This window comes from Haliotis cracherodii, unplaced genomic scaffold (assembly GCF_022045235.1).
Source record: "Haliotis cracherodii isolate W230 unplaced genomic scaffold, xgHalCrac1.p SCAF_2, whole genome shotgun sequence".
Lineage (NCBI taxonomy): Eukaryota > Metazoa > Mollusca > Gastropoda > Lepetellida > Haliotidae > Haliotis > Haliotis cracherodii.
This window is the reverse complement of record NW_027266275.1, coordinates 61,026,627-61,053,278: the sequence shown is the minus strand read 5'-3', so window position 1 is coordinate 61,053,278 and position 26,652 is coordinate 61,026,627. Positions and strand designations below refer to the sequence as shown.

The window sequence follows — 26,652 nt, the reverse complement described above, 5'->3', positions numbered from 1 at the left end:
TATGGCTGAAATATATGCTGAATTGCATAATAATGGTACAGAAATAACGATTCAACAGGGTTACAAGGCAGCTTATGGTGACACCGATTGTTAACCATCAAACACTTTATAGTGATAAATAAAAACGTGTTTATGTCGCATAAACAACACAAAAACAATATAGACATACTCACATATAAACAACAAATCTTTCATCACTGCCAATGTGCATGCGATACCTTTATGGACAGGTAAGTTTAATTAGCAAGTTTACAATCAGTGCCTTCAGCACTTTCCTTGCACAAACATTGCAATATTTCAAAACATACCTTTTTATGTATACTGACGGGCAAAAGAAAGTATGCACCCATGTTTGATGGTGGCTAAAAATGAACCCCAAAAAAGAAAATGGTTCCATTACGATGTATTTGATGCGGGTATCATAGTTGTGTTTTGTTTGCACCATGTAACGTTTTGATAACGTTCATGATTTCTTTGGTCAAATACAAATTTTCAAGTGTATACTTCCATTTGCCCGGCAGTTTACATTTTAAATGCACACGTAAATAAAAAATTATACAATTCTGGAATGTCTAGTTTGATTGGAATTCACAAAACAGATTCTACAGAAAATGTTTTCACGGAACTTTCAACATTTGATAGTTGCATCCCTCCCATTTTCTTCCAGAGATTTCTTAAGATATTTGTTTCCATACCAAAGATACTCAAGTATATCGGTATTATGAACACCGTGCTATTAAAAGCGTAGGAAGAGACCAATCAAACAGGCGATGGCGGATAATGGTGTCAAGTGAGATAGACCAGCGGCACCTGAAAATATTATCATTATATTTCAATACACAACACACAGCGGTAATATATTTGGAGACTCATTACAATTTGATTACAAGTTGATTGTATTCTACTGAGTGACCGAGTATGGCTTTATCACACTTTGAGCATAATTTCATTAATATCACAATCTCATCAAAATCAGATCTAAGTTCTCGCTGCCTCTAAGTAGCGATAGCGAGAACTAAGATCTGATTTAATGAGATTGTTAATATCACGGCGTGTCAGCCTGGTGTTGGAGGAAAGGCCGAAGTAATGCTGGTCTGAGATATTTACGACTTAGATCGAACACATCAGCTCGGTAATGGTACTAACAAACCTAGAATAAAACATTACCAGGGCGAATCTCAGAATCGAACCCACGATCATGGGTTTAGGTACGCTTAAGGGACGAAACCTTTAAAAAATTGAATCTCGTTGCCGTAGATTTCGCAACCCGTGCTCCATTTATTGATGCAAACAAGAAGTAAAACTATAATTTAAATGCATCTTCTACTGTTTCTGTAGCTTACCAGCGGGAAACTCTCTGAATGCAATGGTCGCTTTGCGAGAAACGACCTCCTTTTTGTCTGCGGAGAGATGACGATATTGTTCCTCAGTGAAAGCATTAGCCTGGTTTGCGCTGAACCTGTTCATCTGGGTGGCGGTGAACGACTAAATAAATAGTAAAAGGTATTATTAAAAAGGTTTTATATTACTGAAACGTCAAATATTTTGAAAAAATCCGTTGTTGTAAGATATAGCATGTCTAGAAGTGTTTGTTTGTTTTTTGTTTAACGTCACATTTAGTAATATTCCAGCTATATAACGTCAACGTAAATACAGTAAACTACGGTTATAACGAACTCAAAGCGACTACTAATTTTAATTAGTAGTTCGTTATAAGTACATATACAGCATGCCGGGACCAAAAAGTAAGTTCGTTATATCCGTCAGTTCGTTATAAGCGTGTTCGTTATAACCGTAGTTTACTGTAATGGAGCCTGGACCGGACAGTCCAGTGACAGATAATGTGAGCAACGATCCACGCCGTCGGGGTATGATGACCTGATGGTAGGAAGTCACCGAGTCTGAATACCAGATCCATTACGACACCTTCAACCACCGACCCGTGAAGATCCGGGGTAGAATAGGTCTTCAGCAACCTATGCTTGCCGTAAAAGGCAACTATGCTTGTCGTAAGAGGCGGCAAACGGGATCGGGTGGTCAGGTTCGCTGACTTGGTTGATGCATGTCATCGATCCCAATTGCGTGGATCGATGCTCTTGATGTCAATCACATGATTGTCTGGTCCAGACTCGATTATTTACAGACCGCCGTCATAAAGTCGGAATATTGCTGAATGCGGCGTTTAACAACAAACCAACCAACCAACCAACCTCCAACTACAACCAAAGATTTCTGGTGGCCTATTCTGATTCGGAATCCCCACCAAGATGTTCTTCGGTGGAAACTGCACAGAGACCTTACGCATTCACTAGATGTGTTTTATGATAGGGCGGACCAAGTTCACCTCTTTCGCGAACACCTGGTGTCACCCTTATAAGTATTCGATGATTTCTGATGGTAGGTTTCGAAACCATAAACCTTTTCTGTGCCCTTCAGAAAAAGTATTTCGTTTTCTTAGTTATTTTATATTTAAAATATTAAATCGACCTCTTTGTGTTGTTGGAGTTTAAATGTTTTATCTACCTGTATGACATCAACTGTGAGATGTGGAATGACTTCTGTGCTTATAACAGCAATCTGTTTGGCTGTCAGCATTCTTATCTGGTTTTCCTTCAGTCCACCTGTTGTCAAAGTGTAAATGTTACATTTCAAACATCTGGAGTGATATCATCCGAAGTGATATCAAAGGGAGGTTAAGCCCTTGTTTGACTCCCGGGGTTAGTACAATATGTCAATTTCATGAAGTTTTTTTAATCTATGAATTTCAGTGAGTAAATGAGTTGGGTTTAACACCGCTTTTAACATAATTCCAGTTATATCACGGCATGTCAGCTTAATGTGGGTGAAAAGCCCGAAGTGATACAGGTCTCAGACGTTTACCACTTCGGTGAAACCCACGAGCACGGGTATGGTGCTGACAAACCTAGAAACATAATCGTGGCGAACCGGGATTCGAACCCACAATCATATGTTTCTGGCGTGACCAAGGGACGCAACTCTGCACCTCGAGCGCCGTAGACGACTGGGCTATGAATTTCAAAGAAGGAATCAATTAATAATATGCTCATCGTTGTCAAGAATCAGGTAATATGAAAAAGGATGATTTAGTAAGCATGGTGGCTTTATTATGTACAGGAAACCAGACATTTCAAAACTAGAAAAAAATGTTTGGCGTTTAGGATTCGTATTTCGTGTCACAGGACAAACAAGTCCTCGTCTCAGAAATGGATACATTTTTATAACATTTCAGCAATAATGCCCTTTTTGCTATCTCATAGGATATAGGAATGATATATACATAAATACTATTGCCACATACCGATGACTATTCCCATATCGGAGACAACGGGTTCGTTCCAACTGCCTACATTTCCACCATAGATTGCTATCGTCTGTCTGGCATAGGCCCGCAGTTGATTTTGGTCACATGACCTCAATCCGCCAATCACATTTAGTGCACCTCTGAAAGTAGAATCCACATAGTTGAGTCTATTTAGTCACAAAATCAGAATCTGTTTTAATTTCAACCTTGATGTCACAAATAGTTGTTTTGCTAATACTCTGTAACACCTTGTTTGTTTGTTGTTTAACGCCGCACTCAGCAATATTTCAGCCATATTATGGCGGTCTGTAAATAATCGAGTCTGGACCAGACAATCATGTGATTGATATCATGATCATCGATCCACGCAATTGGGATCGACGACATGCAACAACCAAGTCAGCGAGCCTGACCACCCGATCCCGTTAGTCGCCTCATACGACAAGCATAGTCGCCTTTTACGGCAAGCATGGGTTGCTGAAGACCTATTCTACCCCGAATCTTCACGGGTCCTGCAACACGTACCTGATTGCCGAGGATGAAAACTGCAGGATTTCTGAGGGCTCGGGGGCACAGATGAAGTTGCCGAGGGAGGTCATTTCTGCTGCTGAAACTCTGCTGATGTCATTAGCCTTGGAGTTGTTCAACCATCGGTAAAATCCAACCCTCAACTGAAAATAAACATTAATAGTTGTATTGGTGTCTACATTTCCCAACTTATGAGATGCAATCAGTCATGCTCTTTCTATGAATATTTCAAAGAGCGGCCTGCGTCTCTTGCTCAAAATCTCTTTGATCAGGGTTACAACATTCATTGCCTCCGTAAAGATTTCAAAATGTTCTGTGTCAGAAACGTAAAGAACATTTCCAAATTTGATGCATCAGTGACAAAAATGATGTCCGATGCAATTCCCTAATTTGACTTGGACGATATGTGTTTTTTAGGTGTTCAATTGACTTGCATTTGCGTGTGTTTGTGAAGGGTGCCACCTGTTGGGCAGGACACGTTTCACCTTTTCATAAACACCTGGTATCATCACTATTAAAGTTTAATAGGGAATCGTAGACACATGCTTATGAGAATAGTCGGATAGATACAATGGAGTCCGCTTACAGTAGATATTTCATATCAGTATGGAAATGGTTTTATGTGGTATGAAGCATTACAGTTGTGTAATGTCATTGCTTCAGTGGCCTTGCGTTAACATAGATACAAGCGCGTTAACATGGATACAAGCAGTTCTCGAAAAGTTCAGATCTAACATCACTCACAGTCATTTAAAAAGAACAAGGATCAGGAATTATCAGTAGTTGCTGGTATGGTGTTCTAACCGAGTGCACCTCCTTGGCATGGAACAAATACCTGTTCTTGTGAAAAAAGGTGATGTTTTCCTGCGGACGCTATGGCATCGAGGGTGAACAGTTTGATCTGACTCAGCTCGGCTGGCGTGAGGGCGGCCAGGATGCTTCCCGCCTGTCTGACGACCTCTACGCTCCACGTGTTGGGGGGACCATGAACCTAGGGTGAGAAGTGAGATATTAATCCGGTGTCCAAGGGCGAGAGAGGAAGACAGCGATATGTAGAGCAATATGTCCTTTATGATAATCCATGATAATAATAGGTGAGGTGAAATGGGGTTTAACGTCGCGTCCAAGATTATTGCACTTATATAGCGACGTGCATGCACGTGTGCGTGTGTGTGTGTGGCTGCTTGTACTAGACCGGACTAGTCTACCACTAGACCACGGAGGCGGTCCATGATAATAATAAATCTAGATGCTGGAAGATCACTTCACTTCTGGAAAATCACCAGCCTGATGCACAGGATCATCTAAACCATCTTTGCTGCATTTTTTTATTTTAATCTGTACATTATTAATAATAATAATAATAATAATAATAATAATAATAATAATCATCATCATCATCATCATCATCATCATCATCATCATCATCATCTGATAATAATCTGATAATAATGACAATAATAATAATGATAATAATAATAATCATCATCATCATCTGTAAATAATAATAATAATAATAATAACTGTGCATCTTCCGCAGGTATACGGATTACAGGGTGACAATGATTGAAATTAAAATGATTTTGTGTTTGTGGGATATGAAACCCCGCTTTGTTTGTGCGCCTGGTGACAATTGAGGCATGCATGATGCGGTGTTTACATATTTTGTCTTGTCCAGCAGAGTTGCGAGCTGAGGTTTCTCCCAACCGCTGATAGATCCCAGAGTCTGCAGACAGTTGGGGAACTCTGTCTGGTCCATGGCGGAGAGAGTCGTCACGTCCAGGAAGGCAGCCTTCATCCCGAGGGTCTTAATCTGGTGGCAAGTGGGCCCAGCTGCCAAACATACATTGTAAGGAATGTTGATTTCTGACTTAAGCACAAACTCTTGATCTTATATATCATCACTATGAGTAACACCATATGGTTTACACATGTGCTCTTTAACATAATGCCACCGACTCTGCCGGACTTCAGGTAAAGTGAGTGAGTGAGTGAGTGAGTTGGGGTTAACGCCGCTTTTAACAGTATTCCAGTTATATCACGGCGTGTCAGCTTAATGTGGGAGGAAAGCCCGAAGTGATGCAGGTCTCTGACGTTTACCACTTCGGTGAAACCCACAAGCACGGGTATGGTGCTGACAAACCTAGAAACATAATCGTGGCGAACCGGGATTCGAACCCACAATCATATGTTTCTGGCGTGCCCAAGGGACGCAATTCTGCAAATAGATGAAGATTTGATGAATGATCTGTATCTGGAGCCGTAGGGAATATAACTAAATTTCCTCACTCAATTTGTAGTTCCTTCGTTTTCCAGTGCAATATCTCGGTTAACGTATCAATTAAACAGAATTTTAAATAATGATAAAAGCAGATTTTGAGTCAAATTTCATTTCAAAATATTAAATCCATGTCATTGCATATCAGTTTAATTTTCAGAACCCCACGCAGACTTTTTACGTTTAGAGATCCCTTAGACATGAATTGGATATGACTGACCAAGATTCATAACCAATGTAAAACGTGGAGTAGTCGCAACCACCTGATCCTGAGATATGGGATTTAGTTAGATCACCTTATCAACCAGGTTGCCGTTGTACTAAACAACCTTCGCGCTACGACTGTCGTAAGTGTATGTTAAGGTATGTGAGTTAATTTCACCTTAGCGCTAAGATCGCTTTGTACAACGGCATCCTGGTTCCACACTATTATAAGTAAACAATATCTTAATAACTAGTATACGCGTCTGATAATGGATCCAACCCACGACAGAGAATAATACGATTGTGTTATCCAATTCACCAGATAATAAATTATAACATAATTTCCGCTAATGTGGATGTTATTTTCCCAAATTTACAGGAATCTGAAATTACAAAGTTCCTTGTCATCCTGTGCGTTCTACTGACTTACCAACAGCTCGTCTCCTTCTTGTCGTCACGTCGGAACTCAGGCTCTCCTGAATGAGCTGCACTACTCTCTTCTCTCCATCTGTTGTCATGATAGTCTCTTCCCTCATAAATCCCTGCCTCCTTCTCTCCATCCTGGCCTCGTCGTTGCGGTTCATGCCCTTGATCACAGCAGAGGCTGCAGCCGCCATCTCAGACTGAAAACAGAACCAGATGGAAGGTACATATAGGGACGTTTAAACGAAGTGCTTGATGTTAATACTGCAGATATGTATATAATACATACAATACAGGAAACCCGAAGTGATGCAGGTCTTAGATGTTCACTGCGTTGGTGAAACCCACCTCGTTTGGTGCTGACAAACCTTGAAACATAATCAAGGTCATAGGTGCGCACCACTAGATCTACACTGTGAACTGGGGCATCTTAGACTACGGGGCTTCCCTTGTTTAATACAATAAACTACGGTTATAACGAACTCGAAGGGGACACTAACTTTAGTTTGTTATAACCGTAGTTTGTTATAAGCATAAAAACATCATAAATATGGCAAATAGTCGGGACCAAAAAATCAGTTCGTTATATCCGTCAGTTCGTTATAAGCGTGTTCGTTATAAACGTACTTTACTGTATAGTGGAATTATGATGCATGGTCTGAATGGCTGATTGTAACGGAACTACGGCAGCCTTTTCAAAGACCTTGTCTTACCTTACAGATTGTCTTCAGCTTGTCTTCACTGAGGTGTTTCAGGAAAGGTCCCACCTGGGCCAGACGCTCACGTTTGCAGTTCCAGGACCTGACATCAGAAATGCATTGTTTCATTGTTTCTTTGTGCACCCCGACCCGCGAAGTTTCCGGGGTGGAATAGCCTTCACCAACCAATGCTTGCCGTAAAAGGTGACTATGCTAGTCGTAAAAGGCGACTAACGGGATCGGGTGGCCAGGCTCGCTGACTTGGTTGATGCATGTCATCGATCCCAATTGCGTGGATCGATGCTCATGATATTAATCACTGGATTGTCTGGTCCAGACTCGCTTACTTACAGACCGCCGTCATATAGCTGGAATATTACTGAGTGCGGCGTTAAACATCAAACCAGCAACAATCTTTGTACTCCCTACCCTTCTTCCAAAACACACACACTCTACGACTGCTACCACATACCCAAAACGACGTAACAAAATGTAATGACAACGCTCAGAATAGACAACGGAAATGTTTTTCGAATACTTACGAGTCATGCTCCTCGACCTTGCTCATGATGGCCTCTGCTTGGAGCTTGGTGAGCGCTGCCCCGGAGAAGCTGCGAATGTTTCTCATCAGGGCAGAGCCTGGCAGCCTCCTAATGACCTTGTCTGGCATGCCCTGAAGAAGACCTCCAAGCTTCGCAACTTTCCTATCGTCCCATTCTGTCCCCATGTCCGTCATCTGCATGGGGGAACCACATTGTAAGATTGGAGTCAACTCTGATCGTTTTATCTTAATTGACATGGAACTTTCAATTTCTCTGTTTCAAACTTGTGATTTGGTCGATCAGCAATAACTATCAGCCTACAAATGTAATTGATAATAATGTGCCGTTCGAACAGAAGATATGTAGTTCTGTTTAAGCACGGGACTACTCAGCAAATCTCACCCTCGTGTCTTTTGATGTCAAATATATATATATATATATATATATATATATATATATATATATATATATATATATATATATACATATATATACATATATATATATATATATATATATATATATATATATATATATATATATATATATATATAAAGCACAGTAAAGTTCTAACTCTCAGGCACAAGACAGTAATAATTAAATAAGTGGAGTAAGATTGAACACAGTTTTAATAGGCTAATATATATATATATATATACTCCTTTTCATCAACTTCTTCTTCCACTTTGATCCACTCGTGTTGATATATTTGAGACCAAAAGACACTCGGGTGAGATGCTCTATTTCTCCAAAATGCATTTTCGTATTTCCTGTTCTGTTTGGTGACATGTTTTGGGTGAGTGAGTGAGTTGGGTTTAACGCCGCTTTTAACAGTTTTCAAGTCGGCGTGTCAGCTTAATGTGGGAGGTGATCCAGGTCTCAGACGTTTACCACTTCGGTAAAACCCACGAGCACGGGTAGGGTGCTGACAAACCTAGAAACATAACCGGAGCGATTCGAACCCACAATCAAATGTTTCTGGCGTGCCCAAGGGACGCAACTCAGCACAGGGAATCGCGGCGCCTTAGACGACTGGGCCACCCGTGCCCTCGACATGTTTTGGTCTGACTCTAGTATATGTTTTTCTTTCAACAGAAAGATACACATACATATTTGTCAGTGTGCATATTTAACAAATGCCCTTGCAGGAACATATTTCTGAAGACCCAAAACGCATTTTGTTCTGGACATTTTGTATGAATCCAACGAACAAGTCTTTATGGTGAGCCTGGGGCAAAAACATTTATTTTATTTTTTTGGAACAACTAATTTAAAAGAAAATCCCAGGCCCCGTAGAATAACAAACGTCTATCCACATGCTACATACTCGGTATTCCTGAGTGTTTAGCATGGATTCTCCCTGCCCCATGAGGTATATGAGCTTCTCTCGGTTGATTTTAGACTTAGTGCCTCTGTTCATGGCCGTGAGGAAGGCCTCTCTGGCAGGCCGTGACATCTTGATCTTGTTGAACTGGGCTTCTGGTCTGGACAGATAGAATATCAAGGTTAGTATATATACATGTCGGAGTGAGTGAGTGAGGGGAAATATTCCAGCAATATCACGGCGATGTGTGTGCTAGGGGAAAGGCATGGGGCGAGCATGAGAATGGGAATGGGGAGTTGATGTTAGATGGGGAGTGGACACGGGCTTCATACATTGTATTCATTTTAAGATTCGAACCTGGGTCCTCGTCGTCGTGAGGCTACGTGAAGACAAATCTTTTAACATCATCAGGAACCCATTATCATAATTTTCTGTCACTCTCAAGGGATGCAACTCTGCAAAGCGATTAATGGCGCCTCACACGACTGAGCTACCAAATGCCTTTTGTTTAATTTAGAATTAGTACAATGCTCTGTTATTATGCACATTCCACGTAAAAGACAAACGTGTTAGACATGACGAGTTTCACTCACAGGTACTGAAGGAAAGGTGCCACCTGCAACACGTCGGTTTCATCCATCTCCACAGTGTTGCGGTTGTCGAAGTTGAAGGCATTTCTAATCTTTACTGCCATGGCTTCAGACTGGGGAGAAAGAGGGAGTTGGTAAATCATATTTGTTTGTTTGTTGTTTAAGGCCGCACTCAGCAATATTCCAGCTATATGAAGGTGGTCTGTAAATAATTTAGTCTGGACCAGACAATCCAGTGATTGACATCGTGAGCATCGATCCACGCAATTGGGATACGATGATATGCTTCAACCAGGTCAGCGAGCCTGACCACCCGATACCGTTAGTCGCCTCTTACAACAAGGAGAGTCGCCTTTTACGACAAGTGTGGGTTGCTGAAGACCTATTCTACCCCGGATCTTCACGAGTCTGGTAAATCATAGCCCGGATGTTTCACGGAAACTTCACCTTTCAGAACATCAGAACATCTCAGCTGAACACATATCGTGTTCTGTGATATGTTCATCAATGACCTTGCCATTGCAATTTAAGAAAACTTGGGCAAGTACGCATGAACAAAATTCTACCCGGTTTGTTGTCCTAACGCTGCATGACGTGTTTATTTACAACTTAACCAACCTGTGACAGGGAGAGGTCGTCTTCGTGTTCGGCCAATTGGGCGGCGAGGTTGACGACGTTCATCTTGTCATCACGCATGTTGCTGATGTCTTCTTCGGACATACCTGTGACGATGCTGCCGAGTTCGTGCAAGTCGTCAACGTTTAGGCTGGGGTTGAATTCGCGTATCTTGTGGAACAGCGCGGAAGCCTGCGGGATGGAGATGCATATATATATGAAGGGAAACCTGATTCTCCGGAACAAGCTACAGTCGTCTATATCGAATGTTTTCACCATAGTCTAGTAGGAACATGTATTCTCCATGCACCGAAACATATATTTTTTTAACTTACATTTCTGTAATACTCATAGTGGCTAGTAAATGCATTTTGATGTTCGGCGAAATATTGTCCCATGGGCTATATTGGCGGCCATATTGGATTTCTGACAAAACTATATAATCGGCATAACCTTTGAACCAGATATGGGACATAAACAAATGAGACTATTTTTGTGATTAATCTGAGCGCAAGAAAGCGATTGATGGGGTTATTTTCATGATTAAAATATGGTTTAAAATAAGTTGGGTTCATTATAACACGAAAAACTTGAAAAAGGTCACTATACTCAAAGACTTGCAAATGTATATCTACATATATTCGAATTACCAAAATGTAGATGCAGAGACAAAAGGTAATCCGAGAACGGAATCCACGGCGACATTTATCACCTGATCTGGTTATAGCCATTGACCTCGTTCCACACAGCGAAGTTAGCGCTACGCCAGCCGTAAGTCTATGTTACGTATAGAAGTTACGATCGCTAAGATGTTTTTTGAGAAACGGGGATCAGGGTCCATCCTTTGCAAGAAGATGATTGTAAATCTCATATGTTGTCACGGAACTACGACAGTGCCAAGATCGCGTTCTTAGACTAGACCCAGATGTGCCTTAACAAGGATACATCGTTCTTTACTAAAATCGCTTTGATGTCATTATTCATTGATGATGCAAAAGTATAATGTAGGAACCAACCAAGCTTCTTCTCCATTTGATGTTGCCGGCGCCGGCCATGTGCATTTTGATGTCTTGTACGTCGGCTGTTTCAATGTCGTCCATGCTGAGGGCTTCAGCGAAATGAGGAAGAAGTAGGAGTTTGATAGGGAGCTTGTTCTTGTTGGTGGCCATTGCCTGAAGTGGAAAAATATGTGAACATGGCAAATTGGAAAAACGTGTGATTTCTGCTGGAGACAAAGTATTTTTTCGGGCACTTTTTCAAGACATAATTTTATTATTTATTGAATGGGGGAACATAATATATCCTGGAGAAACCACACGACACGTTATTTTGGACATACAGCAATGAGGGTGGGGTTACAAAGGCGAAATAATGTCCTTCCAGCATTTTTTCGAAATACAATTTTTCAAAAACTCCCTCCACGGTTTTAAGTGATTGGTCCCTTATCCAGACAATTATTTCCGAGGCTAATTGTAGTGATGCATGACTATCGTGATTTAATACGTTTATAACTTTACACAACTGCACAACAGTGATAATATTTGGCCTACCTTGTTGATGAACATCTTCCGTTTCCAGTCGTCCATGTCGATGTCATCAAGGTCATCCAGAGTCTCGACAACAACGCTGTCGGGTAAGTCATCAATGTCGTCGGCTCTCATTGCTTTGGCAAGCTTGCCAATCTGCCTGAAGTGGGCCGACGTGAAGTCTTTGAACTGTAACAATTAATGTAGACAGTTTAAAATGATAATTGTCACAATTACGCTTCATTTTGACATAATAATGATAAGTTTGAAATATTACAAAAATATATGATATAATTATTCAATACTTATTTACATTCAATTAATTTATTTTGAAACTACCAACCTCGGGAATACTCAGTTTTCCAAGAAGATCTCCAGCCTGTAGAAAAAGAAATCAAAATTTGTTGTACTCTGTATGTCTATCATAAGAACATTTCAATGTTTTTGGGTTTTCTAAATTATTATTTAGTAGTATTTCTGACTCAAAGCAGGTTAACACTGATTTAGAGAGACACGGGTGACCGTGACATGGTGACCTCATTTTGTTTCTAGGTAAGTCAGCACCATAACCGTGCTCGTGGGGTTAACCGAAGTTGTAAACGTTTGAGACCTGCATCACTTCGGGCTCTCCTCCCACACCTTGCTGACACGCCTTGATATAACTGTAAAAAGCCAGTGGCTCTGTACCTCTGTGTCATCGAAGTCGATATCCTTGATGGCAGTCAGCGCCCCCTCTATAACTGTCGAGGGGAGATCATCGAAGAAGTCTCTTCCACACCCAGCCATGATAGGACCCATCTTCAGCAGCTTCTCCTGGGTGATGTCGCGGTCTTCATCCCAATCCGGCAACTCGCGGAGCTTCCTGCAGATCGGGTGAGCCTGGAACATCCCGTACGACTATGTGTGTGACTGTCTTTCTATCAAAATTGGCGGCATAGATAGTATTAAAATGTCACCAGTCAAGCAACAGCTAAAGTGTACAACTCGTTAAATGAAGGTGCTTGATTATTTAAATATGTATGGGCTGAATCGAGTGAGATTCCCACAACAAACAAACGAATATATATATCTTGCAACTAGTTATGGAGTTATCCACTGTTTTATTGCTTGATAGTGCTGCCATTGCTAAAGGACTAAAGAGTTCAAAATATTTGGCCAGTTGACCATTAGTACACGATATCAAATGATTGACATAGCCCGTGTAGCTCACCTATATATAACTATGATATTTGATAGCATGCATTTTAATTCCGGATGATGTTCTCGTCACTATGTGGTTGAGATAATGCTGATGCGACGTCATATTCATTCATTCATTCATTCACGCATTCATTCAAGCACTCACTCACTCACTCATGTGGCTCACCTCGTCGTCCTCGAATTTAAGTTTGGCTATGTCCGGCAGAGCTTGCAGCAGGGCACCAGAGTCCAGACCACGGACCATATTTTGGTCACTCTTCATGAATGGAAGCATTCTGGAAAATACAGTAGTTTAAATCATGCAAACTCTCTTGAGACTTTAATGGGATAGGATGTAAACTCGGTAACTGCAGCCTGTTTTGGCACACCTATCCCTTTCGTCAAGTCAAATCTTATGAACTATAATGCTGGTGTTCATCATCTTTGGATAAAGTGAGTATGGTTTTACGCCGCTTTTAGCAATACTCCAGCAATATCACGGCTATTATATTACCACTAGGCTACCCCACTGCCCCCTTTGGATAAAGTATTTTCTATATTAGGCTTTAAAATGTAGTTGTATTTTTAGTCATTATGTGTATTCGATTAAAAATCCCGGATATCGCTTGACTTTTGCTTTAAGAGACGTAAAACACAAATTACTCACTATGTTTGAAAACAGAAAAAGTGCATGTGTACGAATAAAGGGATGTGTTTTCAAGAGTGTACCACTTAGAGCCTTGGCTTACCTTCTGATATCCACCCTTGTGTATTCTGATGGGTGTTTCTGAATTCCTTTCATCATCAAACGGCCAATAGTCAGACTCCTTGGATCATCGTCATCAATATCAAGGTCAACATCATCCAAGTCAGCTTCAGCGAGCTAGAAAAGTAATATGCGACTGAAACATTCGTAACATCACAAGCAATCACATCTGGAGGTAACTGGGCTGACACACCCGTAACATCCCTATCAGTGAGATAGTAGTCAACTGGAACTGAAACAGCCATAACATCCCTATCAGTGAGATATGGAGGCAACTGCGACTGAAACAGCCGTAACATCCCTATCAGTGAGATATGGAGGCAACCTGACTGAAACATCAGCAACACCTATCAGTGAGATAGCGAGGTAACTGGGGCTGAAACAGCCGTAACATCCCTATCAGTGAGATATGGAGGCAAATGGGCTTGAAACAGCCGTAACATCCCTATCAGTGAGATAGCGAGGCAACTGGGGCTAAAACAACCGTAAGATCCCTATCAGTGAGATAGTAGTCAACTGGGGCTGAAACATCCGTAACATCTCTATCAGGGAGATATGGAGGCAACTGGGACTGAAACATCCGTAACACCCTATCAGTGAGATAGCAAGGCAACTGGGGCTGAAACATCCGTAACATCCGTATCAGTGACATATCGAGGGAACTGGGGCTGAAACATCCGTAACTCCACAATTATTGCTTTTTAAAGAGGTTTTAACTTGGAGATGATGAACGTCCTGAAATGATTTGTGAAAAAATTATTTTTTATCCTTTCAGAGGAAAAAAATACAACCGAAAAAATAGTCCGTCTCTTACAAATAATCTAAACGATACGTTAAAAATATTTTGATATAGCCAGAAATACATTGAAGCAAGTAACATGAGAGAAGCTAAATACTAGAAAACATAAAGGGGATTACATTTTCAGGCTGGATGTCATCGAGGTCCTCCGGGTCAAAGGCAGCCAGGCCGGCACCTACTCGAGCAATGTCTGCTGAGCTCATACGACTTGGCATCCTCCATTTTGCTATCCTCTGCCTCAGCGCACCCTGCATGGCCGGACTTCCTTTGTTCCGCATGACCAAGCGCCCAAGGTCTTGAAGGCTGGAAATTCATGTAACAGTTGATTAGTTGTTCTTTCAAAATATTTATTGAACTTGCCATGGAATAACTCATATAGATTCAGAAACAATTGTTGCAGTTTTTGCGCGTATCAACATGTAACGTGGTTAAAAAATAATTACTTGTAACATGTGTCAAACACCTGTCAGTACCGGAGGAGTAGGCTCCGGCAAATTGGCAGACCCTCAAACACCGCTCTTAATGTATGCAAGTTCAAATCCTATGATGTATGTTAATTTAGAAGTTAATGATTACACAGAGGCAGTTTGACACATGGTATCCGTTAGTTTATATAGAATTATGAAAATGGACATCTGACTTCTGAGCAGAGTGCGCCGTTAAAGGAGGACTCTGCTTCGTGATCTGATGTCCATTTTCGGTCCATGTCTTGATGTTGTAATGGGATACTTGTGTCAAACTGAGGCATTGTATGTATGTAATTGGGTAATTAACTGCAAGTGATATACACAATAAATGTTGAATTTTGAAACGAGTCAAACTTGCGAGCAATGCCATTGCCCAAGCTTTGCTTCCCTTTAAAGAACGATTAATGCTACACAGCCGGGCAAACGAAAGTATATACTTCACAATTGGATTTGACACAAAAAATTGCAAACGTTATCAGTTGCCGAAACATTACAAAGTTAAGGTTCAAAACACAACTATGCAACCCTTGCCCAATGAAGGTACACACAGTCGAATAACAATTTCTGTTTTTAGCCAAAATCAAATATGAGTGTGTACTTTTTTTTGTCCGGCAGTTTACATGTTTAATTCTGTGAAAAGCGAATCTAAAGATTAGGTGTTATTCTGACAGAGCACGTTAGCAATGTAGATCTGTACACGCAAACCAATAACTATTCGCTTAAAAATGTCCCAGGAAGAAAAACATCGATACATTCGACCCCATTCAACTTCTCTGCCATATCAAATCGGCTATGTGCAGCAATGGAGTTGTAATATTAATTCATTGCATATACTGTTCCTAAATTGGGAGAAGATTTCAAGATTATTTAGAAAATGACAGTATGTTAATAGGTAGTGTAATACTAGAGTAGGATTATTACGGAGAACGGGATATATAGACCAGTGTTTTAAGGATTCTTATACTGGTAATCTGTTTTTGTTTGATGGTTTAGAGGAATACACCGGCATAACCCAAGATGCAAAGAAAACCAGTTTGTCATTTCATGAGAATAGCTCTGACGTATCAGTTATATATTACGTACCTGGACTCAAAGACGTCATCCGACAGACCCTCAATGACGTCATCGTCGAAAGTATCCGGTGCTAGTTTGAAAGCACGGTCAATGTCAGTTTTTGACCACTGGGCAAATGGGCGCTTCTTCATGTGCTGCATCAGTAACATCTGATGTGGAAGATCAAGGTCGTCCTAAGAAAGAGAAAGCAAACCTATATTCTGGACCTTTCAAAATAAAACAATAATTACTCTCGTCACTAAGGAATTCCATTTATATGACATGATATGACCATTCAGTTACATTATTTGTCTGAAGCGATGAGGGGGCTAAGTCTGGGCTGTAGGGTGGGTGATTTAACTGTACAGCCCAGACTTCGCCCCCAGTGACTATTTCCTGTTCCGGTAAATGAAATCTGCCCCACATAGAAGACGCTTCCAGGATGACGAGGACATAAAGGCTGCCACAGAGGCGTGGTTAGAGGACCAATCTGCGGAGTTCTATAAAAGTGGTATTAAAAGACAAATGGAATACGTGTATTGAGGTGAATGGAGATTATATTGAAAAATAAAAGTGCAAAAGATATTCCGCGACTTGGTCCAATATTGAAGTTGCAAAACTTATTGAACGCGCCTCGTATATTCGTGATGAATTAGTAGCCTATTTACAGTAAACTTGGGCAGTAATAGCCGTACTTGGGAGTGAGGAAGCGCGATATAAGCTGAGCAGAAAAAGAAACTATACCTCTCAATTGATTTGATCATATGTTTGATTTTCAACTGAAAATATCTTAAGTCAGTTGTATCTAAATAAAAAAATAAATGGTACTAATGCTTAGTTAGTTTTCAAAGATTACTTCTATTTTTACAAACATAATTTGATTTAAAACTTTAAAAATAATACACAACTGCTGAAAGGTATCTTTGATATCTATCTTCATTGTACCAATTTATTTTTACTCCAAATTAGCAAGCGAGAGATTACTTACAAAGAGTTGCAGGAATGAGTGAGAGTTAAATATACATAATCAAAATTAACAAGATTTCTTTCAAGTTTCAATTACAAACTTGGTATACTTTCTTTTGCCCCTCAGTTTAAATATCAAACGTCAACGCCAGAGAATAACAAGTCTCGATTATCCGAAACGGATTCCTTTGGACGAAAAAGGCAAAATAGCGCACGCCACTAACACAAACAAACATAAACAAGTATGTGTTGTGCTTCCTGACACCGCATAGCAAAAAACAAACGTCCAGATAAAAGTTTAAGGAAACTTACCTCGTCATCGTCATCGTCATCGTCGTCATGCCGGCCATCCTTGTTGATGTCATCCAGGGCCTCCACACAGTCCATTCCAACACTCATCAACTTTTGGAAGCTTCGTAGAGACTTCTTGGAGAACATACGACACATCTGGTGTTTGGTGTGGTTATCCAGCATAGGGGCGAAACACTCCAGGGTGAAGTCCTGCGCAATGGATAACAAATAATTCTGGATCACTTAGAATACGGACATAGTTACTTCTGCTGTGTGAAGGGGCGGTCGGGTAGCCTAGTGGTTAAAGCGTTCGCTCATCACACCGAAGACCCGGGTTCGATACCCTACATGGGTACATTGTTTGAAGCCCATTTCTGGTGTCCCCCGCTGTGATATTGCTGGAATATTGCTAAAAGCTCTATTCATATCTATATTCATGAGTTCACAGCGGAAGAAGCACACATATATTCATGAAATCCCAGAGATGGAGTCTCAGTCCTCAGCCCAGTGGGCTAGCACTATAAATCGGCATCAGTCCGGACTGGTACAAGCAGCCAACACGTGCATGCACGTCGCTATATAAGTGCAATAATCTTGGACGCGACGTTAAACCCAATTTCACCTCACCTCACCTCACCTCACCTCACCTCATCTCATCTCATCTCACCTCACCTCACCTCACCTCACCTCACCTCACCTCATCTCACCTCACCTCACCTCACCTCATGGTAATTGAATGTCTAATCTAGTTAGCCTGGAACTTCATATTACGATAATGTTCATGGGCATGAATGACAGTATCAATAATATCAATGGGGCTGCATTCAAGGGATAAATGTATTCTTACAGATGGAGATATTAATATTAAGTCATCAAAATATGCTGTACGCAAATATTTGTGTGGATATGTGTTTGAGCTGTGCTTGAGGTTCCGTGGGTGATAAATCAGACTCACTCTTTCAGCAGATTACATGGGAACTTTCCAGGACATACATGTGTCTCCGATTAAAGTCTGATATAAAATCATGACGGTTTTCTGAATTGATACCTACGTTTTCCTTCAAATGGTGTGTGTTTCATCACAACGAAAGGAAAAGTAAACGATGAACGCCTAAACGCCTTTCAAAGACCTGATATGTTAATGGTTTTATATAAATAGTTTTTTTTCTGACAACTAGTTACATACGTGAGGAAAGTCTTAGAGTCCACGCAAGTGTTTGCACAAACAGGGTTTAAAGTTTGAGAATTGATTTGAACTTCTCACCGACATCTTCTCAATAATTTCACTGGGTTCTTCATCCGGGCCCTCCATGAAATCTTCTACTGTATCAACGTTCTCTGTAATATCTGCGTCTGGTAAAAGGTCCGACATTTCGTCGGAGAATTCCTGAATCTTCTCCTGACTCTGGAAACACGGGTTGCTGGCGAAGGGTTGGGGAAGAGGGTCAGGGTCACCTTGACCTGAAAATTATAACTCACTGAGTGAGTATGTTGGGTTTAACGAACATGATTTCAGTTTTTTCACGGCTCGATGTGAGAAGGAAAATCTGAAGTGATGCAGGTCGTAGACGTATACCAATTTAGTAAAACGCACGAACCCGGATTGGTAATGCAAGCCCAGACATAATCAAGGTAGGTTCGTCTTCATAGGTTTCTGGTATGCCTAAGGGACGTAACTCTGCACAGCACATTGTGTAGCTTGAAACAACTGGGGCTCAGCAGGATAGATAGATAGATAGATAGATAGATAGATAGATAGATAGATAGATAGATCCCATCTTATCCCAACTGCGTGGATAGATGCTCATGATGTCACTCACTGGATTGTCTGGTTCAGACTCGATTATTTACAGACCGCCGTCATATAGCTGGAATATTGCTGAACAAACAAACAAACAAACAAAAGTAGTAGAAGAAGAAGAAGAAGAAGAAGAAGAAGCTGCATAAGTAGTTTAAGCTTCAGTAGAAAAAGTTATCAAAGCAGCATCAGTATCTACCTCTCGGATTAGCGTTCTGGGATCGTCTCAAGTTGGCCAGCATTTGACCAAGGTTCCTGAACATGTTTTTAATCCCAGCTGATTCGGATCCCTGTTGCCCGTTGGGACCGTCGAACATTTCCTCAAACCTGTCAGTTAACCTGTCCAGGCCGTTCCCTGTATTTTCGGGTCCTTCGGGGAAATTTCCTCCAGGGATATTCCAGGACCCATCTTTTCCATTTCCATTGTCACTTCCGGTGTTGTCGCCATCTTCCTTAGGGGATTGTGGGTCGTCTGGTTGGGCCTGCTGGTGGTCATGGTCGTGGTCATCGGCTATAACTGAGGATAACAATAATAAGTAAAATCATAAGTAGGGTAAGTGACTGAATGTAGCTTTAAAGCGTAGTGTAGTAATCGCACGACAGCAAGTGTGTGTATTACAACTCAACTGTAGCATCACTACACGATGACGCACAATCTGTTATATTACCCGCTGGGAAAGCAACATTTATTCTTATATTGACCGCCCGATTCACAATAGGTCACCTCAACAATGTAAAATAGTGTACCAGTCACACGACTAGCGACAAGTAAGTGAAATACAGCAGACTCAGTTTACTGTCGATGGATTTACAGCTGTCAGATGGACATAAACATAAATGAGAGGCCATCTTAACCACCCGATTCACAATAGGTAAGCTCGACAAGCACGATTTACTGGAACATACGGTGCTATCCCCAAAAGGATAAGCGATGTAAAGATAATAACCAGTTTAGATTATACGCCGAAACAGATTCCATTTGGAGTATAGGACAAAAGAGCTGTGAAAATTAGAGTGAGTGAGTATGGTTTTAAGCCGCTTTTAGCAATATTCCAGCAATATCACGGCGGGGGACACCAGAAATGGGCTTCACTCATGGTACCCATGTCGGGAATCGAACCCGGGTCTTCGGCGTGACGAGCGAACGCTTTAACCACTAGGCTACCCGACCGCCCCGTGAAAATTAGATGAATGGATCACTGAAAGTCACCAGCTGTCACCAGGTGTCCTGCCCTACCGGTAAGACCCGTCATTCACACAATTTACATGATAAAGTAAGTACGTATTGCCTGACGCCGCACAGAAGAACCCGTGCCATGCGACGGCGGCCTGTAAACAAACCAGACAATCAAGTGATAGATTAAACAGAAAATCAAGTGACACGATACTGCATTACTGAGTTTGTTAAAAAAAACCAGAAACGATATATTTAAGGGCAAGTAGAGTCAACAAAGCAACTTTACAGATTTTAATACTTTAAGGCATACTTAATCAAAAGTGTTTGACCAACATTAAATGTTAAAATCGGAAACAGTGTGAAAAAGACGATGAAGTGAACGATAATGCATAACTGATTTTGTTAAAAAAAAGGATATGATAAGTTTGAATTACGACTTCTGTGTACAAGTGTAGAGATTCTGCTGATTATAGGTAAAGAAAAACGTTTAATTATTATATACGTTTAGCAATACAGTGTGGGGCTGTTTTAATGTCTTGGCCCAAACATTTCTTTTGTAGTTGACTCAACATAGATACATGCTACTGAGCTTATGATGAAGCTCGGGGTCTACAGTCCACAGGAGAAACATCCTCTCAGTCCAAGTACACTACAAATACCAACACTAATCACACTGAGTTCAATTGTTCATCTGATAAAACTATATCTGTCAATGTACATGCCACTTGCTAAAAACAACCATACTTTGTCAGCATCATGTTTAGAAGTATGTGACATGTACTTTTATGTTTCCATGACAACACAATGAATGCGCTATAAACATCCTACACAAAACATGACAGCTGCTTGGTCACATGTTAAAGAACACATTTTTTTCTCCAAAGCTGCACTGCCGTGATGTCTTTAATGATGAGTTATTTAAATTTTGACAGAGTATAGGAGAAATATTGTAAAATATATTCACGATCATTGTGGAACATATAACTAAAAAATAAATCCACAAAAACGTCCTTCATAGGCGGATCCCCGGTAGTTTTAAGTAATGGATCTAATTTTTGAATTCTAAACTTAAATTGAATTTAAAAGGTATGTGTGGATTTCAATCATAAACAAAATTATTTGTATCTGCATGTCATTGAGAGCCAGATGTGGTGTGAGCAAAAAAAGAGGGAATCTGTTTCGATTTTTTAAAACAAACAACCACCCACCATCCAACAGATTATCCCCTTCAAGAATTGAATAGTACAAAGTATGGGCAACTAAACATACGAATGGAGCAGAGGTAATTAACTGATCAGTGCAATGTTGTCATCACTGAGTCAATCAATGTGGATTTCACCGTGAAATGTACAACTATAAATCAACCATGGCACATGACACCGTACGCTAATTACCTAATTACCCTAGTCACGGAAATACAGTCATTATTCGCCTGATCTACATACACGCCCTAGGGGTATTCCACAGTGTTTCCACACCGACGTCGGGAACCTCATACACGTGGCCATAACTCTTAGCAGTAGGTTATGTTCAATTACGCAATGACGACATGAAAGACGTCATCTATGACCAATTGTCTGAACAACAAAACCACCCTAAAATTACGCCAAATCTTGTGCATAGATAATTCTCCCTATAGAAAATACATGTTTTGTCTTAGCTTAGTTTAATTTTCAAATTTTCACAAACAATATTTTCTTTAATATTTATTTTGAAATGGAGACAGTAGTGCAGCAGATTAAAGATGATTTGATATTACATATACTAATATATATATAAATACAACTTACACTTTATTTTTATAAATGAGTTATAAATTTTGAACTATTCGAAAAGGTAATTAGTGTTTTTGTTAACACAACAAATATGACTCTAAGAAGCTAAATCGTCTTTCTCAATACCTCCACCCTCAGGACAATCAGCCCCACCCCGGGGATATGGCTCACAAACCAACGTCATTGTTCTCCGCAGCGCATTGGAGGTTACGACGTTTCAGGTTGCCATGGGAAACGTCAATCACAACTGTCATAAATGACAGGCCGTGATGGTACTAGACAAAGAACAGCGTATCAGCTGGGTTTTTTCTAATTTTGGAAATTTTGAAGCGTGATGCTGTTTTTTTTATCTCAGGTAGCACACTGACTTTGCAAAATCGTTCAACTATCTGAATTATCCATAAACCATCCATACGTTTCGATACAAACGAGATCGAGCATAAATGTCATAATTTATTGTGCTCGTATACTTTAGTCACCAAATTTGACATGAAAATGTAAAATCCTCAAAATTTGTTCTTTTTGTCATTAGCCGTGATGGCGATAAGTCCCTACTGCCACGATGAGTGAGTGAGTGAGTCGGATTTAACGCTGCTTTTAACAGTATTCCAGTTATATCACGGCGTGTCAGCTTAATGTGGGAGGAAAGTCCGAAGTGATGCAGGTCTCAGACGTTTACCACTTCGGTGAAACCCACGAGCATGGGTATGGTGCTGACAAACCTAGAAACATAATTGGGGCGAACCGGGTTTCGAACCCTCAATCGTAGGTTTCTGGCGTGCTCAAGGGACGCAACTCTGCACAGCGAATCGAGGCGCCTTAGACGACTGGGCCTCCCGTGCCCCCACTGTCACGATGAGCACAAGCAACCTTTATATCTCAAGCATTTGTGACCACCCAAGAACGCTTGTTTTTTCAGGATAAGACGAGTGACAGTTCTGAGGACATGGCGGACAACATAATCAGCTGCATAAGTAGCTGTACACCTAGCTACATATAACATCGCCCAATCAATAACACACTAAGCAATGTTATTAATCATATATGTAATCTCTCGGTACGTGTAATATTAGCTTATAACCATCTCCTACCCAGTAGTTAATCACTTGCTTGATACACGCATCAGCATCTCTACCAGAACCTCGTATTTAAAGATTTAAGAAGTTTAAATCAATATTTTCTTTGATGCTACAGCTTCTAAATGGGAATGTGTCAGTTATTATACTTGTATTAATATTCTTTAGGAATAATAAATAATATAAACCGATTTTCATTGTACGTAATCTGAAAATAGCACGATACAGGTTTAGTTTGACTAATTGACCTACATGCAACATACAAACAAAAAAAAACACCCTAAAGAGGTCTATATCGGATTAGTTGTAAACATGTCATGGAGCGTTGCTTGAAGCATGGCCAAGCAATGAACATCTATCACGAGTTCAATCGAGGAGAATGTGTGATTGACAGATAATTAATCACTGTGTCCCGTGTCAATCATGTTTGGTATGCAGGCGTTCACGTGTTTTGAAATAAAACATAATAATCGAGCTTAATAATTTGATGCTCAAGATAAATAGGCTTAACAGCTGACTGAAATATGATCAACGGTTACTGTGTTTACTCTGGCCGTTATGTGATAAATAATAGGGCTAGAAAAAGTTAAAATGATGCATTTGTAAATAAATACTGTCCCAAAACAATAAAATAATGGAATATTAGGATACATATATAATACATTATATGATAAATAATTTCCTTATATTAACTTTCGACCGTCCACTGTTTTCTCAAATTCATAAGGTTAGATATGTGTATCTGGATTTAAATGCATTACCGTCTTTATTACGTTTAAATTGTCGCTTATTTCCATTCAAGATCCAGTCAAATGAAGCCCTTAGAATCATATTACTATAAGACACAGTTAATGGCGACGCAGTAAAGCCAGACCTTGTAACGTAACGTTACGACTTATGATATGACATAAGGTAGCAATTACGACGCAAACAGTAAACGACCAGGGACATTATTGACGTCGCTGATCTACGTTGATTCTCAAGGTCCTACGTTAGCATAATCAAAACAACATGGGGTGGCTTTGACATTGAGCGCCATCTCGCCATTAGTTGAAATGCGTTGTTATAGTTGCCCAAGAAACAATGCGGAATGCCGGGATGGAGCCTCATGTCACTTAGTAGCGATCGTATTAAAACAGCAATGAACTTAATGTCTATATAATTACCCGACGGTTGTGTGAGTTTGGATATTCCTTGACTGCAGGAATGAATAAGGGGAAAATATCACTGAATGATGCGGTTATAAGGTCCAAACAAATTAAAAAATACGCCATTGTCTGGTTTTGAACTTTTTTGTACCCCAATCGCGTTCAGGTGAATTCCATTGAAGGATACATGGGAGGAATGATGGGCGAATATACGTATATACATATCATGCTAATAGCTCACAATACAAGTTACAGGTATACTCATCTTTACGATGTACTTAAATCACTATTGTTGATTACAAACATGTCAATTTCAAATAATACAATTTCTTCATCGCCATGAGAAACTGTAATTTGGTGTACACATCCTTCGTGAGGATCGGTTTTATCTGTAATCGACAATTCGTGACTGTGAACGCCACCTCAAAGCTGGTTTTACTATAAACGTCTCTTTAAGGGAAACCCGTAATGCGGCTGATGTCACCAAGCAGGAACTGAAGGCGATTGCAAAAGGTAAATGTGTAATTGAAATGATATATGTCAGTCATAGGTGATATATTTGTGAAACAGACATGACAGTGATAGGACATGTCTATCACGGGGAAGACTAGGGTATTGTACCTAACACGGGGAGACCTTCTCCGTTAAAGATTTTTATGCATATGTCCGACGTTTGCACGATGTTATTTGTATGCGTCATAACTTCATGATCTTATTTACAAAACAAATATTGCTACCTACATTTATGACAATACTTGGCATAAAGACAATATAAATAATTTCTTTATACACTATAGGTTCGTTCTAAAGTTTTTAACTTTTATACAAATAAAAATATAAAGTGTATTACACATATTATCAACCTAAAAAGTAAATACTAATTTAAAATGTACATTTTGAAGGTTATTAGTCTGAAGCAAACGTTAGACTATCGTGCCAGTTATGATAATGTTTCCTTTCAAGAAACAGGTTGTTACATAGCAATGACCGCCAATCATCTTTGAGCGACAGGCACACTCGTAAACCAAAAAACAGCCCACTATTGTTTATTTCTTAGGCATAGACACGTGTAATGGGAGTTTGAAGCGCACAAGTTTCTAAACATGGCATCAGAAAAGGTTTATATGCAATTGACATAATTACATCAATGAATGTATGTATTTGTCATTCATGACATAGATACCATTCACATACATTGACGTGACATTGTGTGATGTCAGTGTTATAAAATTGTCATCTGAAAATGAAAAGTGGTCACTTCAAATAAGCGTTCCTGTTGCAATACAGTCAACTCACGCTCGTATTCACAATTTGCATTCTAGTCTCTATAGAAAATCGTGTTCTTGATTATGAATGAAGATAATAACGCAGAAACACTGTGTTGTGTTACATTTGAAACTGAAAATATGAAAAGACACTTACCATTATAGGCACCTAATAATATCACTATTACGAAAACCCTGTGAGACTTCATACTTGGAAATACTGTGTAAACTGAAGGATGACGACCCAAGAGCTGCACTCTTATACGACCTGAATGTCCTATGTGTCATGTGACCGTTTGTCTACGCATGCGTGATGACTCAGGAAACGCTAACATCGTGACAGGTAGCCGAGTTTATGTCACTTCTCATTCATCACAACGAATGTGTCGTCTTTGTTGTCTAGTTCATTCAGACAGTTATCCATTTCATTGTTTACATTGTCAATATGTCCTCAGTGTAGTACATTAATATCCAAAACCTTTTAATTTCAGATTAATGAAATACCCTTTGCCTTATAAATGTGTTTAGGTTAGCCTATATAAACATGCACAGTTTCTACAAACTAAATCTTTTATCTTTAATATAATCTTCCTGCTGTTAATCATACCGCAAGGGATGTCTGTTATGTATTGCAAACATACATGTGAATTTTAAATTCATTTTAATATGAAACAGCGAAATTTAATAAAACAATTGAAGAAATGTGTGTCTTTAGTTCCGAAGGGACAGGTTCTGGCAGAGAAATATGTGTATCAGATATTAACAGCGCATTGTCTAGCGTCATATTATATTTCTATTAAAATATAAGATCCTATATGACCAGATATACATACGCATTCCCG

At 40.0% G+C, this 26,652-nt stretch overlaps 1 protein-coding gene across 1 annotated transcript; it reads right to left on the bottom strand.

The window, feature by feature from the left end:
- Positions 1-736: 736 nt before the first annotated feature.
- LOC139469551 (uncharacterized) lies at positions 737-26,019 on the bottom strand. The gene is made up of 25 exons (XM_071251743.1): positions 25,968-26,019; positions 19,569-19,886; positions 18,836-19,032; positions 17,593-17,781; positions 16,345-16,508; positions 14,914-15,097; positions 13,979-14,112; positions 13,417-13,525; positions 12,738-12,929; positions 12,394-12,429; positions 12,075-12,239; positions 11,541-11,696; positions 10,528-10,716; positions 9,913-10,022; positions 9,323-9,479; positions 7,996-8,189; positions 7,469-7,556; positions 6,763-6,955; positions 5,511-5,683; positions 4,686-4,841; positions 3,848-3,993; positions 3,320-3,462; positions 2,524-2,621; positions 1,344-1,485; positions 737-810 (listed from the first exon to the last, which is right to left on the bottom strand). Exons 1-25 carry the CDS (start codon positions 26,017-26,019, stop codon positions 737-739), a joined length of 3,759 nt encoding a protein of 1,252 aa, XP_071107844.1.
- Between the last annotated feature and the right edge of the window lie 633 nt (positions 26,020-26,652).

Bases quoted from the DNA above. Each gene is read 5' to 3' on its own strand.
- LOC139469551 (XM_071251743.1), bottom strand. From the start codon at position 26,019: ATGAAGTCTCACAGGGTTTTCGTAATAGTGATATTATTAGGTGCCTAT. The intron at 12,930-13,416 runs GTGAGCCACATG...GGGATGTTCCAG, and splicing joins TTAAATTCGAGGACGACGAG to GCTCACCCGATCTGCAGGAA. The intron at 5,684-6,762 runs GTAAGTCAGTAG...TATGTTTGGCAG, and splicing joins AAGAAGGAGACGAGCTGTTG to CTGGGCCCACTTGCCACCAG.